At 35.5% G+C, this 17,038-nt stretch overlaps 2 protein-coding genes across 2 annotated transcripts; both read left to right on the top strand.

Moving 5' to 3' along the window:
* Positions 1-7,789: 7,789 nt before the first annotated feature.
* LOC125609558 (probable cysteine protease RD21C) lies at positions 7,790-9,827 on the top strand. The gene is made up of 5 exons (XM_048781055.1): positions 7,790-8,282; positions 8,392-8,630; positions 8,722-8,859; positions 9,015-9,449; positions 9,545-9,827. The coding sequence occupies exons 1-5, from the start codon at positions 7,835-7,837 to the stop codon at positions 9,635-9,637; spliced, it is 1,353 nt and encodes a 450-aa protein (XP_048637012.1). The 5' UTR covers positions 7,790-7,834; the 3' UTR covers positions 9,638-9,827.
* Positions 9,828-11,684: 1,857 nt separating this feature from the next.
* LOC125608921 (probable cysteine protease RDL3) lies at positions 11,685-13,538 on the top strand. Its single transcript, XM_048779573.1, has 4 exons — positions 11,685-12,273; positions 12,537-12,784; positions 12,872-13,009; positions 13,100-13,538. The coding sequence occupies exons 1-4, from the start codon at positions 11,700-11,702 to the stop codon at positions 13,397-13,399; spliced, it is 1,260 nt and encodes a 419-aa protein (XP_048635530.1). The 5' UTR covers positions 11,685-11,699; the 3' UTR covers positions 13,400-13,538.
* The last annotated feature ends 3,500 nt before the right edge of the window (positions 13,539-17,038 follow it).

The raw sequence follows: 17,038 nt of genomic DNA, 5'->3' as shown, positions 1-17,038 counted from the left end.
TGATGAGGTTCAAAAGGTATTATTTGCTATGCCAAGTAACAAATCCCCTGGGCCTGATGGATTCCCCTGTGAATTTTTTAAAGCTACTTGGGCAGTTCTTGGTCAGGATTTCGTGGTGGCGGTTCAGTCTGTTTTCAAATATGGTTTCCTCCCAAAAGGTGTGAATTCCACGATCCTTGCTTTGATCCCAAAGAAGATTGACTCAATGGAGATGAAAGACTTTCGACCGATTTCGTGTTGTAATGTCTTATACAAGGTTGTTTCGAAGATTTTGGCTAACAGATTGAAGCGGGTGTTACCAAGAATTGTTAGTGAGAATCAGTCCGCCTTTGTCAAAGGGAGATTGCTTATGGAGAATGTGCTTTTGGCTTCTGAATTGGTGAGAGATTATCATAAGCTTTCAGTTTCTTCAAGGTGTGTGATGAAAATTGACATTTCAAAAGCGTTCGACTCGGTTCAGTGGGATTTTGTTCTTAAGGGGTTGGAGGTTTTGGGTTTCCCGAGTAAATTTGTGCACTGGATCCGCTTGTGTATCACGAGTCCTTCTTTCTCAGTTCAGGTAAACGGAGACTTAGCTGGCTACTTCCAAAGTGCAAGGGGATTGAGACAGGGTTGCTCACTATCTCCCTATCTCTTTGTGCTTTGTATGAATATCTTATCAAAGAAGATAGACAAAGCGGCTACTGAGAGGAAGTTCAAGTTTCATCCCAGGTGTCATTCTCTCTCGTTGACTCACCTATGTTTCGCTGATGATTTGATGGTGTTTGTGGAGGGTTCTAAAGATTCGATTGAAGGTGCATTGGCAGTGTTTGACGAGTTTGCTGCTTGGTCAGGATTGAAAATCAGTTTGGAGAAATCAACTATCTACATGGCGGGGGTTCCGGTGGAGGAGAAGAGTCATATATTATCAGATTTCCCTTTTGCTGTAGGGGATTTGCCAGTAAGATACTTAGGGTTACCCTTAATGTCTCAGGCAATGAGAAGTCAGGATTATCAGCCGCTTGTGGAGAAGATAAGAGGGCGAATTAACACTTGGACCACAAGGTTTCTCTCTTATGCAGGAAGACTTATGCTGATTAAATCTGTTCTAATGAGTATTGTGAACTTCTGGTCTGCTGCTTTCCGTCTTCCGGGGCAGTGCATTAAAGAAATTGAACAGCTTTGTTCCGCTTTCCTGTGGTCGGGGCCTAGTCTTAAGACGACGGGGGCGAAAGTGGCTTGGAGGGATGTTTGTAAGGAGAGGGAGGAAGGTGGTTTGGGTATACGAGCGTTAAAGGATGTTAATAAAGTTAGTAGTTTGAAGCTTATCTGGAGGTTATTGACTGGAGATTCTTTGTGGAGTAAGTGGATTAAAACTAACATCTTGAAGGATAAGAGATTCTGGGAAGTAAAAATAAATTCTCAGTGTGGGTCTTGGATGTGGAGAAAGTTATTGAAACTAAGGGAGGTAGCTAAAAGTTTCTATAGAAAGGAAATAGGAAATGGGCGCCACACTTCTTTCTGGTTTGAGAGATGGTCGGAGAAAGGAGTTCTGTTTGATATTCTTGGAGCTAGAGGGTACATTGATATGGGTATTAGAAGAGAAGCCACAGTTGAGGAGGCAATGTTCTGCTTTCAGCGAAGAAGGAGGCACAGAGTGGTGATTTTAAATGAGATTGAGGAAGAGTTGAGGGAAATAAAGGACAGAGTGTGTATTGACATGGAGGATATTAGTCAGTGGAGAAGAGAGTCAGGTTACAAGAATGTTTTCTCGACTCGTGAGACTTGGAAGCAGATTAGAGAGGAGAAGGAGAAATGTATTTGGACGCAGGGTGTCTGGTTCTCTCAGGCGACCCCCAAATTTGCTTTCATGACTTGGTTGGCTTGTTTAAACAGACTCTCTACGATGGATAGGACTGCAAAATGGAGTCAGGGTGTGGACACTATATGTGTGCTCTGCAAGAGTGCTGATGAAGATAGAGACCATTTGTTTTTTGCGTGTTCTTATTCTTCTCAAGTTTGGGAAAATTTGGCTAGAGGAATCATGGGGGATTCTTACACAAACTTATGGTCATCTATAATTCCCTTGTTAACTGTGAGAGGTATGGAAAGGAGGAAGAGTTTCTGTCTCAGGTATGCATTTCAAGTGGCAGTGTATGCATTGTGGAGAGAAAGAAACAGAGTTAAGCATGGAGAGAAGTTGATGCCTTGGACAGTTTTAAGGAAAATTCTTGACAAGGGAGTGAGGAACAAGCTGAGTATTTTACAAGCTAATAGAGTTAAAGGGATGGAGAGGGGTTTGTAAACCTGGTTTGGAGCTAGGGATTGAAGTTTTTTTAACAAAATTTGAAGTATAGGAATCACAAGTTTGTATAGCCTAAAGGTTGCACTAGATGTATAAAGGTCTTTTTTGATGAATAAAATTTAACATTCATTCAAAAAAAAAAAAAGCTTTTATCCAATCTATTTGTTTTTCCTTTGGATTGTACTTTTATTCTTTGTTATCTTTCTCTATCTAGATACTATATGTTAAGATAGAAGGAAACAACACGATGCATGCATTTATCATACGAGCAATGACATGAACAATGATTAAGTCGATCCCCCCCCCCAATTACCATTGACATGTAATTAATCATACTTAATTCATTAACAATATCAGATCAGCGTACCGTTTGAATCTAAGAGAACAAGCTTTGGACGTCCAAGGACCCCGGCAAACGACCTATTAGATGACTATAGATTTTGAGATGGATTTGCCAAGAATCTTGAAGTCCTGGAAAGGTGTTTGTGTTAGTGCAAAGATGACACCACAATTGAGTAATGCAGAAGATAAATCAAAGAGACAATAAGATATAAGCAACCAACTATGCTTTATTAAAAATCGCCTAAACAATCTATTACAAGATTTGCTTATCAGCTTTTACACGTCAGTGTTAACACCCTAACACACGTTACTGACATATTCCTAATCTACCCAAACATGTCTCTTTTCCGTCAGTACTTCAGTATCTGCTTCAGCACGACCCAAGAACACCCCTAAAGGATTTTCACCCTTCCTCTATAATAATAGCCAGTGTCTTATGGAATACAGACGACTCCATAGCTCTTTTATAGTGATCTCCATGTTCCTAAAACCTAGTCTCCAAGGCAACATGAATATGGACAACTTCTATATCAATAAGTACACTTTCCTTTTCTTGAAATGTACTTATTCCTCAAGGCATAAACTTGCTCCCCAAGTTTATATCTTGCCTTTTCTCCACGGTATAAACTTGCTCCTCAAGTTTATTCCACGCCAGCTCAGCATCTCGCGTCCACATGGTCTCTACCACTCCGCATGCCTCTTGGTTCACTCTCTAACACACACTGCCTCAGCAACTACTTCAACGACTACGTCAAGACATAAACCCTCAGTTTATCTTTCTCCATCTCAGCATATCTTGCATCCACATGGTAACCCACCACTCCGCATGCTTTATATAGTAACGACTAATGCATCCAACATCAGTGATTTCGTCGCCTAGTCAGTCACGAAAGACTATTGACATCTACAAGCTCCACTTGCATCTTCAGTTTGCAGTTAAAGCTTTATGTTGTCCGGTTATATTCAGTTGACAAAAGCATAAAAATGTTGTATACTACTTACAATTGAACACTAGTAACAAACAAGCATCAGAAAATTAAACAAACAAAACGACTAGCTGGTGCCTATACGATCGTTATTTAACTATTTTAGTTAGAACTTAGAATCAAAGAAGCATCAGAAAGAAGAATTGGCCCAGGATGTAATGGAAGGGACTAATCATAGTCCATGAAAGAAGTATTGGCCCAATTAATAGAAGCGGTCTACTACAGTTTATGATAATCCAACGTATGTCACCGGGTCAGAAATAATTTTTTTTTCAATTGGGCTTCTCTCTTGTATCGTAAGCGTTGATATTAGGAAAAAGATTATATATGAAAACGTCTAAAAGATAGAAAATGACCCCTTTGCGGAGTCTTGTAGACAAGGGTCATCAATTTGGCATTTGCGGACTACGTATGATAAAGATTTAAAAGTCTTTTTAATTAACATTATTTTCATATCAATGATGATCCTTTTGTCTTGCAAAGATAAGTCATCGTTTATCTTTAATTATATAAAAATTAAGTAAGTCGGTACGCTAGTTAAAATAAATTTCTTGCACGTTGTCCGGCCATTTATCACGTTGTGAATCTATGATCTTATCTAACTAACTTTCTCACTTCTTGACTTATACAACATCAAAAAGAACGATTCAACTTTATGAGAACTACATTCTCTGAGACCAAAACTATTAACCGTAACTATTATAGTTAAACAAAAACATAATAACATAATCAATGCTTGACTTTCCGGTAAATAAAAAGATCCATGTGGTTCTAAAATGACACTTGACATATAATATATAAAACTTGGGAAGAACATTGAAATGTTATAGTTACAAAAAAAACATTGAAATGTTATACTTTCCCTCTAAATAATTGAGCAAGTAGTGTATATAATATTGTGATGAATGTACCTCTTTTAAAATCTTCAAAATAGTTAATAAGGACTTGGGCTTGTACTTTATAAATAGTTTAGTTTTACCATAATAATTTATAAAACTATATAGCGTGAGACGCTACTGCATTCTTACAAAACACTAAACATCCAACCATATTCCAATTGACTTGCTTCTAATACGAATGAAGTTACTCAAGCTTCAATAGTCACAGACTTACCTAAGAATGGTAGTATTATTAATGTATTAGTAACCAATGGCAGTGCACATATATAAGTAACTTTTGAAAATATTTTGCTTATTTGGTAAAACAAGATTATATGAAATGAGGTTTACATAATAGAGATCTTAAGAGCTAAGACTTAGGAACGAAGAGTTCCTCGTTCTACTTTCCGGGGTTGAAATTATCAATATATGAGTTTGTAGGGTGCAAGCAACAAATAAAATAATTGAGAACGGAATATTCCATTGGCTGGTGTAACCTACAATTAATAATAAAACCATCATCGACTTCAAAATTGTATTTTTTTTTTATATTTTATGTTGATACAAAATGTGTGTACTTTATAATTTCCAAAGTGCGTGTAACACATATGACATATGGGTCATTGGGGTTAGGCTGGTAGTGGTACCTACAGAGAACGGTTAGAAGAGTCTGTAATAAACTACTCTGTGAAAGGTTCAAATTAGGTTTTCCAAAACTAAGAAACACCCTGTAAATATTAAAGCTGGAGAAGTTTGGTTATGAAAACAAACCATGTGTTAAGGTTTGATATATAAAATCTAGCATCTTGATGTAAAAATGAAACAAGTAAACTATCAGAAGAAGTAATTTATCTAAGTTTTAATTCGATATAAGCTACAGTTTAAACAATAGGTGACTTTACACAAAGTAAGCAAGAAAAGAAGGCTAACCCCATTGATTCTAATTATGAATTACCAATTCTCTCTAATCTTAACATAATATAGTATCTACTCTATTAAAATAGAGTCTTATTTGAAAATTACCTTGGCATAATTTCTTTTGGACTTATTGAAAATGTTGGGACTTATCTATTAATGAACATTTCTATTATTTCTATACTTATCACTCTAATCTACTAATATTAACTATGTACATCTATATTATAAAACCGTGGATGCTTAACAGAGTTTTGAAATTAGAAACCCTAATTCCAATTTCTGGGTTGTGTCGAGAGGAAAGAAGATGATATCTCAATTGTTTTTTTTTTTGATATCTCAGTGTTTGGGTCATACTAGATTGGGATCTCAGTCTGTTCTGTCGGAAGCTCCTGCAAATACATGACGTTTCATGGTAAAATCATGGTTAGGAACAAAGCTAAGAAAAATTAAAAAAAAATGAGAGATTTTCGAGAAGATTTAAGGACAAGGACACTTCTTTCAATGGCAACCAAATTTTATATTGTGCGTCGATTACGAGTAGGATTGTTTCAAATCCAGAGACAGATGGAAGAGACGGCAAATCAGAGGAATGAATCGACGAGTGAAGGAAAGACAGGACAATATTGCGAAGTGCTGGATCTGATGAGAGGTAGGTTTCGTTGACATATCGGGTTGGATCCGGTACTGCAAAGAAAAATTATGGACGTAAATCATCTATGTAACTGCAAATCCAAAGTCGGTTTTTTATTGTTTGATGAGGATATGCTTAAAGCAATATAAAACCCAGAAAAGCTCTTTGATTTTTTTGCTGTCTTCTCATGTGTTGGACTTGGAGCTTTCAGATTCTATATATCATCATCGGATGTTGTAATAACAAATCGGAATGTTTGGACCATATGTTTTTTTATTAGCTACTTTGTGTGTGTTAGTTTTGTTCTGTGCTTTGAGTTTTCATTTGATTGATTCGGTGAATCCACATTATTGTCCAATAAAAATTTGGTAAAATAATCATTTCAAAATACTTAAAATGATGTTACGAGACTATCAACTTTTTTTTATCTCACTGATGCATGTTTTCAGTTACCTTAAATTTAGTTTGGATCCTCTCAAAGAAACAAGACATTCACACTGGACATCGACCTAAGAATTTGTTCTTGACAGGTACCAGAGACGCTCCAAAAAGATGGATCTCTAAAATGAGTGCACTGCCAAAGAGTGATGCTCCTCTTATCACCCCAACGACCTTGCCTAGGCTGATGGGTTTGTCTTTAGCTTCCTAACAAGGTTCGGTATGATGGCTTCTCAAGGCATTGTTAGATGCAACTGGTGGCCTTTTGAGGATTCAACAAATTACTGGTAAGCCAGCCGGAATCTTCAATAGCACTGGGTGTCAAGGTCGTGGTCATGAAACCGCAATTGCTTTGGTGTTTACTTGTGTTGTCATTGGTTTCTAACACAATTTTTTTTTTAATTTGTAATCTTTGTAAGCAGGAGTCAAAACTGTCTTCAGAACTAATTATATTTTTATAAATCTTGATCTCATGCCAGTTATGCAAAAATAAGAATCTTTTTCATTTTTTTATTTCTTAGCATATAAGAATCAAGATATATGTTTATAACTACATGTTTGGTTGCTGACAGTTATAGCATACGGTGAGTTAGTTTTTCGTCACTTTTAACTCATTTTTTCAGGTATGAAGAACAAAAAAAACAAATTCAGAAAGATCAAAGTTTAACTTCTTCGTATGAACAAGATAATAACATTTTCTTTTTTCAGTTACAAAAAAAAATAAACAAGATAATAACACTATTATACAAATTCTAACTAACCCCTTTGCTGAGCCCGACAAAACTTCAAGAAAATACAAACTATTGAGACCTTAATCATAAACATGAATGAGAGTTCCATATTTTTATTTAGATTCACATGTTCAAATTAAATTCGAAATTTTATAAGGCTCCTAAAATTATTATTTGAACCAAATTAAAAACCAAAACAACCAAACATAAATCAAATCTAATTTCATAAATAACCAAGTGGTTTCTATATTTTTCGAAGCAAAACTAAAAACTACAACCGAATCAAAACCAAACCGAAAACTAAAAATATAATCTGGAAGCGAACCGAAAGAGTCGTTCATATATCTTAATAAATTATCAACAAAAAATAATTCCGCGCTTTTAAGCGCGGGTTCTATCCTAGTTGTATTGATAAAACGAAATTTCCTGAAACCATGTGATGTGTGACATTTTTTCTTCTCTTTTCCAGATTAAACTATATTATAGTATTATAAAAATAATGACACGTCAGAGCCAATACGGAGAACACATCTATCCCTCTCGAAGACAAAACTTTACTTCTCTATAAATACTTTCACCGCAACAGTTGCACAAATCTCATTGAAATATAACAAAAATCTAAGACAATGTCTACTCCAATCAAATTCACAACCCTAGCTCTCGTGACCCTCTCGGTGTTACTAGCTTCCTCCTCTCTCGGCGTCGTCACGGCGAAGGAGGATCATCGGAACTCTGAGGAAGTGAAGATGTTCGAGCGGTGGCTAGTGGAGAATCACAAGAACTACAATGGTCTAGGAGAGAAGGATAAACGGTTCGAAATCTTCATGGACAACGTGAAGTTCGTGCAAGAGCACAACTCTGTCCCGAACCAGAGCTACGAACTCGGGTTGACCCGGTTCGCCGATCTGACCAACGAAGAGTTTCGAGCCATTTACTTGAGGAGTAAGATGGAGAGGACCAGAGACTCGGTGAAGTCAGAGAGGTATCTACATAACGTTGGAGATAAGTTGCCTGATGAAGTTGACTGGAGAGCCAAAGGCGCCGTTGTTCCGGTCAAAGATCAAGGATCCTGTGGTATGACTTCATGTTCTCTCCCTTTCTTGTTTCTTGAATTGCGTTTGCGTTTGCGATTGCCTTTTAGTCGCGGTTAATAATGAACGTAATGATTTTTTTGGGTATATAGGAAGTTGTTGGGCGTTTTCGGCGATTGGAGCGGTTGAAGGGATAAACCAGATCAAGACAGGGGAGTTAGTGTCTCTGTCGGAGCAAGAACTTGTTGATTGTGACACAAGTTACAATAATGGATGTGGTGGTGGTCTCATGGACTATGCTTTTCAGTTCATTATTAGCAATGGTGGTATTGATACTGAGGAAGATTACCCTTATACCGCTACTGATGATAACATATGCAATACCGATAAGGTTTGATCATAGTGCTAATGTTTTTTTGTAGTTTATGGTTATTAAATTTTGGTAATACTCATGAGTTATGTTCTGTTTTGTCTTCTTGCAGAAGAACACTCGTGTTGTTACCATCGATGGTTATGAGGATGTTCCTGAAAACGAGAATTCATTGAAGAAAGCTCTTGCTAATCAACCTATTAGTGTTGCCATTGAAGCTGGTGGCCGAGCTTTCCAGCTTTACAAATCAGTAATATTCTAATTAAAATAATTTGTTTACAATTCATTGAAGTGTATGCTTTGTTGTTGTTTTTTAATATACACTAATCTGGTCGACTGGCTACCATACTATCTGATCCGAGTTTGAAATGCTTTCCGACTAATGTTATTGTGTGTTTCCCTCAGGGAGTGTTTACAGGAACATGTGGAACAGCTTTGGACCATGGTGTGGTAGCCGTGGGATACGGAACCTCAGAAGGTCAAGACTACTGGATTATTCGTAACTCATGGGGGTCAAACTGGGGCGAAAGCGGATACATTAAGCTCGAACGTAACATTAAAGATTCGTCAGGGAAATGTGGTGTGGCAATGATGGCTTCTTACCCTACCAAATCATCAGGCTCAAACCCACCAAAACCACCACCACCTGCACCAGTTGTTTGTGACAAGTCTTACAATTGTCCAGCCAAGTCTACTTGTTGTTGTCTCTATGAGTACAAAGGAAAATGTTACAGCTGGGGATGTTGTCCGCTAGAGTCAGCAACTTGCTGCGAGGATGGTTCTAGCTGCTGCCCTCAGGCGTACCCTGTCTGTGACTTGAAGGCTGGTACTTGTAGAATGGTTAGTTTTCTTGTCCTCTCTTATGGGTTAAAAACTTTGTTTTCTTTTGTTTTTATTACTTTGACTGATTTGCTTATGAAATTTGCGTTGGACAGAAGGCAAACAGTCCGTTAAGCGTAAAAGCTTTGACCCGAGGCCCAGCGACTGCGACCACGAAGGCTACTAACGTGCTTGTGAGCAGCGCTTGAGGAGAGACGTAACGAATAAAGGGATCGTATTGTTTTCAGCTTTCCATCCCCAATGTCCAAGATTCAGTCTTTTGTCTTTTAGACACTTCAAGATTGAATCATGCACGTTAGCTTTTAATACTTTATCTTGGGTTTGATTTGAATTTTATGTAAATATTGAAAGAAGTAAGATGATATATGCTCCACAGCATTATACTCGTATCCTTTGAATAATAAAATTTGACCCTATTGAAGTTATAAACTGAATGCTATTCAGTTAGAGATACATCTTTGTGAGTTACATTTTCGTTTTATACAGTTCTAAACTTAATTAGCGTGTTAAATCTACAAAAGGACAGTGGTGATTGGTCAGATAACCAATAAAAAGCTAGTCTGATTTAATCAAGAGAAATTACTTAGAATGGCTCTAATCATTCTACTAATTACTACTTCAAGTTGTCCGTAAGTGGTGAAGATTACTGGATCATTCGTAAACTCATGGGGATCAAATTGGGGAGAAAGCGGATACGTTAAGCTCCAACGTAACATCAATGAGTCTTTTGGGAAATGTGGTGTAGCTATGATGGCTTCTTACCCGACCAAGTCGGTCTCATCATTTGAATTGTTAGCTGAGGTTTGATCTGGTTTTGCTGTAAATTGTGTGTTTAAGAACTGATTAGATATTTATACTACATAATCCAGTTGTGAGGACTTTCAGATGCTTTGAGGTGGGATCTGGAACGTGAACCTCCTTTATTAAATAAGAACACACCTGAAGTTTTGTTAGTGTCTCAGCCAGGTTGTTAGCCAGCTAGAACCTTGGTAAACATGTATGCATGATTTGGAAGAAGAGTATACTTCTTTTGTGACATTAACACGTCCTTCTTCCATGTAATGCGTCTTCACGGTCTTTTCATGGTGGACATTGTTCTTGGACAAGATATAGTACTATGAAAATAGCAAAATACCATTACATGCTTGATTGCTTGGACAGTAATCTAATTCTCCCAACAGAACCTTATTAACCAAGTTTTTTGGGTGAGTATAATATTTGGGATTGGTAACCCAATACAAAATCCGTTCCAATAAGATATTCAAAATTTATGTATTGGGGTCTAAATAATTATATTTCAAAATCAGCTTCCGAATGGTGACTGCGGGTTGAGCGGTGCGGGACAAGCGGTTTAGTTGCGGTGCGGTTCTAAGAGCAAGAGCATTAGAGGTTTAAAAAGGAAGTTCACACGTTTTACGAGAAAAAAAAATATTAAAAAAAGCAAAAGTGATGAACTCGTCCCTTCTCACCTCTTGTGCATGATACCCTCTCTCCTAAAGTTCATCACTGTAGCGCGGGCCCCACGACACGTGGCGGCCCGCGATTGGTCAATTTTTTTTAAAAAAAAAAAAAAAAAACAAAATGAAAAAAATAAAAAATTTAATAATAAAAAATTAAGAAGATGAACCCCAAACGGGGGTTCACTGATGCTCTTGCTCTAACAATTATAAAAATGTATAGATATATGATATATATAAAGATTTTTATTACTGTTAACTACAGGGAGGGGCGGGAAGTGGGTTACCATTCGAAGCCTCAGGGTATCTAAATCAAAATCAAAGGTATATACTTTCATATACATATATATTATAAATAATTTTTTTAAAAAAATATCACAAACCTTGTAAAAATAGAGTAGTATCTTGAATATCTATGCTTTTAAATATTTATAAAATTACGGCATTTAAAATTAACTGTTTTCTATATTATATTTTTTAATTAATACTTATATATTTTAAAAATAAGTTATTACTCTTAAGTAATTTAATAATATATTTCAGTATTTTATCATACTGCATCGGACAAGAAGTAATCACTAATTCATGCTTTGTTCATTCCTCTTCTTTTACTAATAAGAAGAACACCATTGGCTAAGTAGGTCAGACTGAATTTTTGACATTATTTTTCTGTAACCGGTGAAACAAAACAATATAAAACTGAATTTCTCGGGAGTATCAATATTATTCACATGTGATGTGACTTTTCTTTCTGTTTTTCCATAATAGAATATACAAACAAATATAATAAAAAATGATGGCACCTACTATGAAAAGCATATCTATGATCCCTCTCGCTCTCCACTATCTATCGTCGACGACAAAAACTTCCCACGCTATAAACCCTTCGCGCAATAGTTGCAGAGATCTCAAGAAGCAAAAAGAGAAAACAATGGTTAAAACTATATCTCTCGTGATCCTCTCCGTGTTACTACTCTCCTCGTCTCTCGGCAGCGCTACAGCGACGGAGACGAAGCAGAGCCAGGAGGAAGTGCAGCGTATGTACGAGCAGTGGCTTATGGAGAATCGGAAGAACTATAACGCTCTTGGAGAGAAAGAGAGACGGTTCAATATCTTCAAAGACAACTTAAAGTTGATAGAAGCACACAACTCTGTCCCGGACCGGACTTACGAACTCGGTTTGACCCGGTTTGCGGATCTGACGGATGATGAGTTTCGAGCTATTCACTTGAGGGGAAAGATGGAAGTGACAAGTGATCCAGTGATAGGAGACAGGTATTTGTACAAAGAAGGAGATGTTTTGCCTGACAAAGTAGATTGGAGAGATGAAGGTGCAGTTGCTCCAGTCAAAGATCAAGGCGACTGTGGTATGAATGATGTTCAATATATCTTAGCAGTCTTCTCTGTTTTAAGCGATTAGGGGTTCACCTAAACGGCAGATCAGTCGCAAACGAACAAATTTTCTATAATGCCTTTTTAAAAATACATTGGTTTAAAACCGGTCTAGTCGGCCCGCCTATGCACTAATCCCCTATAGAACACATAATTACCGTCTAGCGATTTTTGTAAATTGTTTTAGCATTATATTTGATTTTGTTCGGTTGTGATTGCGTTGTGGTTGATAAAATAGGAGGTTGTTGGGCGTTCTCGGCGACTGGAGCGGTGGAGGGTTTAAACAAGATCAAGACAGGAGAATTAGTATCTTTGTCGGAACAAGAACTCATGGATTGCGACAGAGAGGGGGATTCCGGAAACTTTGGATGTTTAGGAGGTAGCGCAGCCAACGCTTTCGAATTCATCATCGAAAACGGTGGTATTGTAACGGATAAAGTTTACCCTTATACTGAAAATGATACTGCCGCATGCAAGGCCATTGAGGTTTGTATAATTAACGACCATTTTTGTTTGTTGAAGTTCTGGTTATGGTTTCAATTTGGTAACTTATCTCTTGTTTCCATGCTGTAGATGGTTACCACTCGATATGTTACAATTGATAGTTATGAGGATGCTCCTCATAACGATGAGATGTCTTTGAAGAAAGCTGTGGCTCATCAACCTATTAGTGTTATGGTTGAAGCAGAAAACATGAAACTCTACAAATCTGTAACTCTTCTTATTCACATTTTCACCAAAAAAGATTGATTTCTTTTAAAACCCAATACTAATAAGTTGTTGTTTATTTTTCTCATCTAGGGTGTGTTTACAGGACCATGTGATCATTGGTATGGAAACCACAATGTGGTAGTCGTGGGGTATGGAACGACAGAAAGAGGTGAAGACTACTGGATTATTCGTAACTCATGGGGAGCAAACTGGGGTGAAAGTGGATACCTTAAGCTCCAGCGTAACTTCCATAATTCAACAGGGAACTGTGGAGTCGCAATACGGCCTGTATACCCACTCAAGTCCAACTCGTCATTTGGTCTGTTGTTGTCTCCAAGTATCTTTAAATTGGGGGTTTTATTTGTTTTAATTGGTTGGGCCTTGTTGTGAGATAGATAGACTTTGCCAAGCTCTATCCAAAAGCTGGGTGTTTGTGTTGTTTGTTATCTTTAATTTTGTTCCATCCTCTCATCGAGGGTTTTTGAGAATTATCTTTCATGTTCTTCCATTGTTCAGAATTAATTAAAAAGAGAGAGAGAGACGTTTTCCTTCATTGTTTTATTTGATTAAAAGTTCATCAAAATAAGAAAATATATAGCAAGGGCTGGAATTGCGGTAAAGCTCATGAAATTCATGGAATTGCGGTAAAGCAAGGACTGGCATTGAGTAAGGGCATGACTGGTTCAAACGCAGCGGTTGTGGTTGCGGCTGCGGGAGTTTGTAGATGCGGGCGGTTGCGGTTTCTAGCGGTTTTAAGAGATTTGTACGACTGATACTGCGGTTAAAAATTGGTGCGTTTGCGGGTGACTTATGACTGGTTAACTACTAAATGCGGTAACAGTCAAATAATAAATTAACAATATTTACATTTAATATAATTATAAAAATATCAAAAATCATAAAATTATAATAAATACAAAATTTATATTTAGAAAGTTATAATTTTAATTTTTGAAAATTTATTGAAATTGTTTTTATTATAAAATTTTATAATATTAATTAAAATATATCAATATTTTCATAATTTAAATTTTAAATTTTTTATTAAATATTTTTACTTTTGTATATATATTGTTTTAAAAAAAAAGAAAAAAATTTATCCTCCCGCAACCACCCGCAACCGCAAACGCTAGCTGTAGCCAGCTTTTGAATTTATGAGATTCGGAGCGGTTTGAAGCGGTTTAGAGCGATATGAGTGATTGTTGCAAACCACCGACAACCGCTACCAACCGCAAAAGCTGCGTTTGCGGGTGGTAGCAGGAAAACCAGTCGTCCCCTTAATTAAAGCTCGTGAAGCATCTCACTTTTATTTTTATATGCTTTACACAACCGTATAAAGCTCAAGAAGTTGATTAAGCTAATTAAAGCTATCACTCGTTATGCTGTGCCAAGTGAATAGGGCTGGGCATTGATACTTGTTACTCGATCGATACTTGCTACTTGACTCGTACTCGGCTTGAAAAAGTAAGTATTTGATGTTATCAAGTCAAGTAGCAAGTCTGCAAATTTTACTACTTGCAAGTACAAGTCAAGTATCAAATATTACGATTTTTTCTAATACTCGACTCATTATTTGTTTTATTACTTGTTATTGGTTCTAAAAGTATATATGACCTATTAAAATACTTGTTTTACTTCTCACATTGTAATAAAAAATAAAAATATTACTTTTTAGGTATTTTATATTTTAAGTACTAATTTTGAATGGGTTATATACACACACTAAATCAAATTACTTGAATTGATTGGATAAAGTAACAAGTATATGGAAAAATAAAAGTATTTATTCCATGTTTACTTTTACTTATCAGTTTTGGTACATTTAGTTTTAAAGTTTTAAACCTAAATAAACAAGTATCAAGTATTACCAAGTAATTTGCAAGTATTAAAAATATAGGCAAGTACTTGATTGATCGGATCAAGTACAAGTATAAGCCAAAAATTCTATAATACTCGCACAAGGCAAGTCAAGTAGTGAGTAAGGCAAAAAGACCAAGTATCCGGCTTGTGCCCAGACCTACAAGTGATATCAAAAAACCAAACAACGCTCCACTAATGATAGTATAAGCTTGTCACTCCAGTTAGCTAGTCGCAATTTTAGGAGGTTCAATGGGAAATCTATAGTTTTCGTCTAAAAAAAATGATGAAAAATTCTTTGGGATAACTTTTTTAGTTTTTTTTTTGTTGGGGATTTATTTAGATATTACAATTATGAGAAAGATTACAATATTATCTGCCTTATGAGGATCTACACCTAACTGCATCATTTGAGCCGTCCTATGAAGATCACGTCTGGCCGGATTTACTTGCACCATGTTGAGAAACTTTTGTAAGCCTTTCTTCCGTAATCGCATAATTGTTGAATAAATCGCTTGCTCCGGGAATTGAAACCTGGATTTTCTGCGCAATCTGCAAGAAATTGCATAGTCTAGGATTTGAACTCCAAATTTGGGTATAAAAGCCTTTAAACCATAATTTTTTTTTTAAACTAATATTTAAAATTTCAAAAAAAAATTTGATCATTTTATTTTTTAAAAATTATTTTTGTAATAAAAACTTAAAAAAAAAATGCTCATTTGCCAAAAAAATGATCCATCGATGTATGAATAGGACTTATAATCCCTTTCTTATTAAAGGAGGAACATTCAAAGAAATAAACCTTGGCCTCATATGTTTATTACATGAGTGTCATTTCTTATGTGTCATCACCTCATGCATTCTCACTAACTTTTTCAAAAAACCCTTTGTTCCCTAGAATAATTACAACCAAATGTCATTGGTCATATACATTATACTATATGCTTACAATTACAATCCGATTTGAAAAAAAAACGGGCATTTATGACAGCCAGAATATTACCTTTTTTGTAAAAGGCAACAAAATAAGTTCGACATCTATCAAATCGTTTTATGAACATTTTTGTTTACGTGAATTATAATGCAAGATTTTATGAACATTTTTAAACTAAGATCAAATCATATTATAATGCAATGTTTTATGAACATTTTTGAAACCGAGTCAACATTTTATGAACATTCTTATGCAACATTTAATATCAAATTTCTTTATAATGCAACTAAAGAAACGGGAATAATTTTAAGAACAATTTTCTGCTTATTTTAGGAACACGTATTATAATCCAACGTTTTATGAACATATTTTTCAACGTTAATTATAACGCAACATTTTTGTCAACGTTGGAAAAAAAAATTAAACGTACGGATATCAGATATATTTTGGTTATTTGGTCAAAAGAAAAAGGAAACACAATTGAATTTCAAGTAACTCGATTCAAACTCGATATTCCAAATTACAACCTACGCTTAATTGGTCAAAATATTAAGGAAACACAATAATATTCAAAACGTATAAAAGGAAACAAAATTCAATTGTGTTGAAATACTTACCTTAATCGAAAATATAATATTTCACTCAAGAATTTGGCGTGACCATCACGGATCTTATAATACCTATTTCACGAAAACGCATCACTTCCCTTTTTTATTATTTGAGAAGCATTTTTATTAATTAACCTCATTCTCATGTGTGATTAACATTCATATAAAAATGTTGTCTCCGATATATGTTGCTCTTCCTATATAAACATGAGTTTTGTATATCGGAGACAACATATTCATTAATTTTTTGTGCATATTAATCCATGAAGTTTTGGTATTAAACGTTTTATATTATAAATCAAAAGAATATATTTACCTTGTATCTACTTTTATATGAATATGCAAATTCTACTTCTATAATTTTTTTAGGAATGAGTAAATTATTTCCATTAATATCAATGATTCGATTATTCAAAAGTTACATAATTCAAGTAAATAAATAGGGAATCAACCCAAGAATTTAAATTTCAGTAAATAAAATCAACCCAAGATATTAAATAACTACGGTTTTGATGGCATTTGAATATCAAATCCAATAGATCTTGATTTCTATATTTAATTGATTCTTTTTGCTAATTTAAATTTGACCGTAATTTATGCAACAGCCAAAAAATAGGAAACTGATATATG

Source organism: Brassica napus, chromosome A5 (assembly GCF_020379485.1).
Source record: "Brassica napus cultivar Da-Ae chromosome A5, Da-Ae, whole genome shotgun sequence".
NCBI classification, from domain to species: Eukaryota; Viridiplantae; Streptophyta; class Magnoliopsida; order Brassicales; family Brassicaceae; genus Brassica; species Brassica napus.
The sequence above is the reverse complement of the archived record's forward strand: the minus strand, read 5'-3'. Positions and strand labels throughout refer to the sequence as shown.

Coding starts and splice junctions, on each gene's coding strand:
- LOC125609558 (XM_048781055.1), top strand. CDS start 7,835: ATGTCTACTCCAATCAAATTCACAACCCTAGCTCTCGTGACCCTCTCG. Junction 8,283..8,391: donor CAAAGATCAAGGATCCTGTG/GTATGACTTCAT, acceptor TTGGGTATATAG/GAAGTTGTTGGGCGTTTTCG. Junction 8,631..8,721: donor ACATATGCAATACCGATAAG/GTTTGATCATAG, acceptor GTCTTCTTGCAG/AAGAACACTCGTGTTGTTAC.
- LOC125608921 (XM_048779573.1), top strand. CDS start 11,700: ATGATGGCACCTACTATGAAAAGCATATCTATGATCCCTCTCGCTCTC. Junction 12,785..12,871: donor CCGCATGCAAGGCCATTGAG/GTTTGTATAATT, acceptor TCCATGCTGTAG/ATGGTTACCACTCGATATGT. Junction 13,010..13,099: donor ACATGAAACTCTACAAATCT/GTAACTCTTCTT, acceptor TTTCTCATCTAG/GGTGTGTTTACAGGACCATG.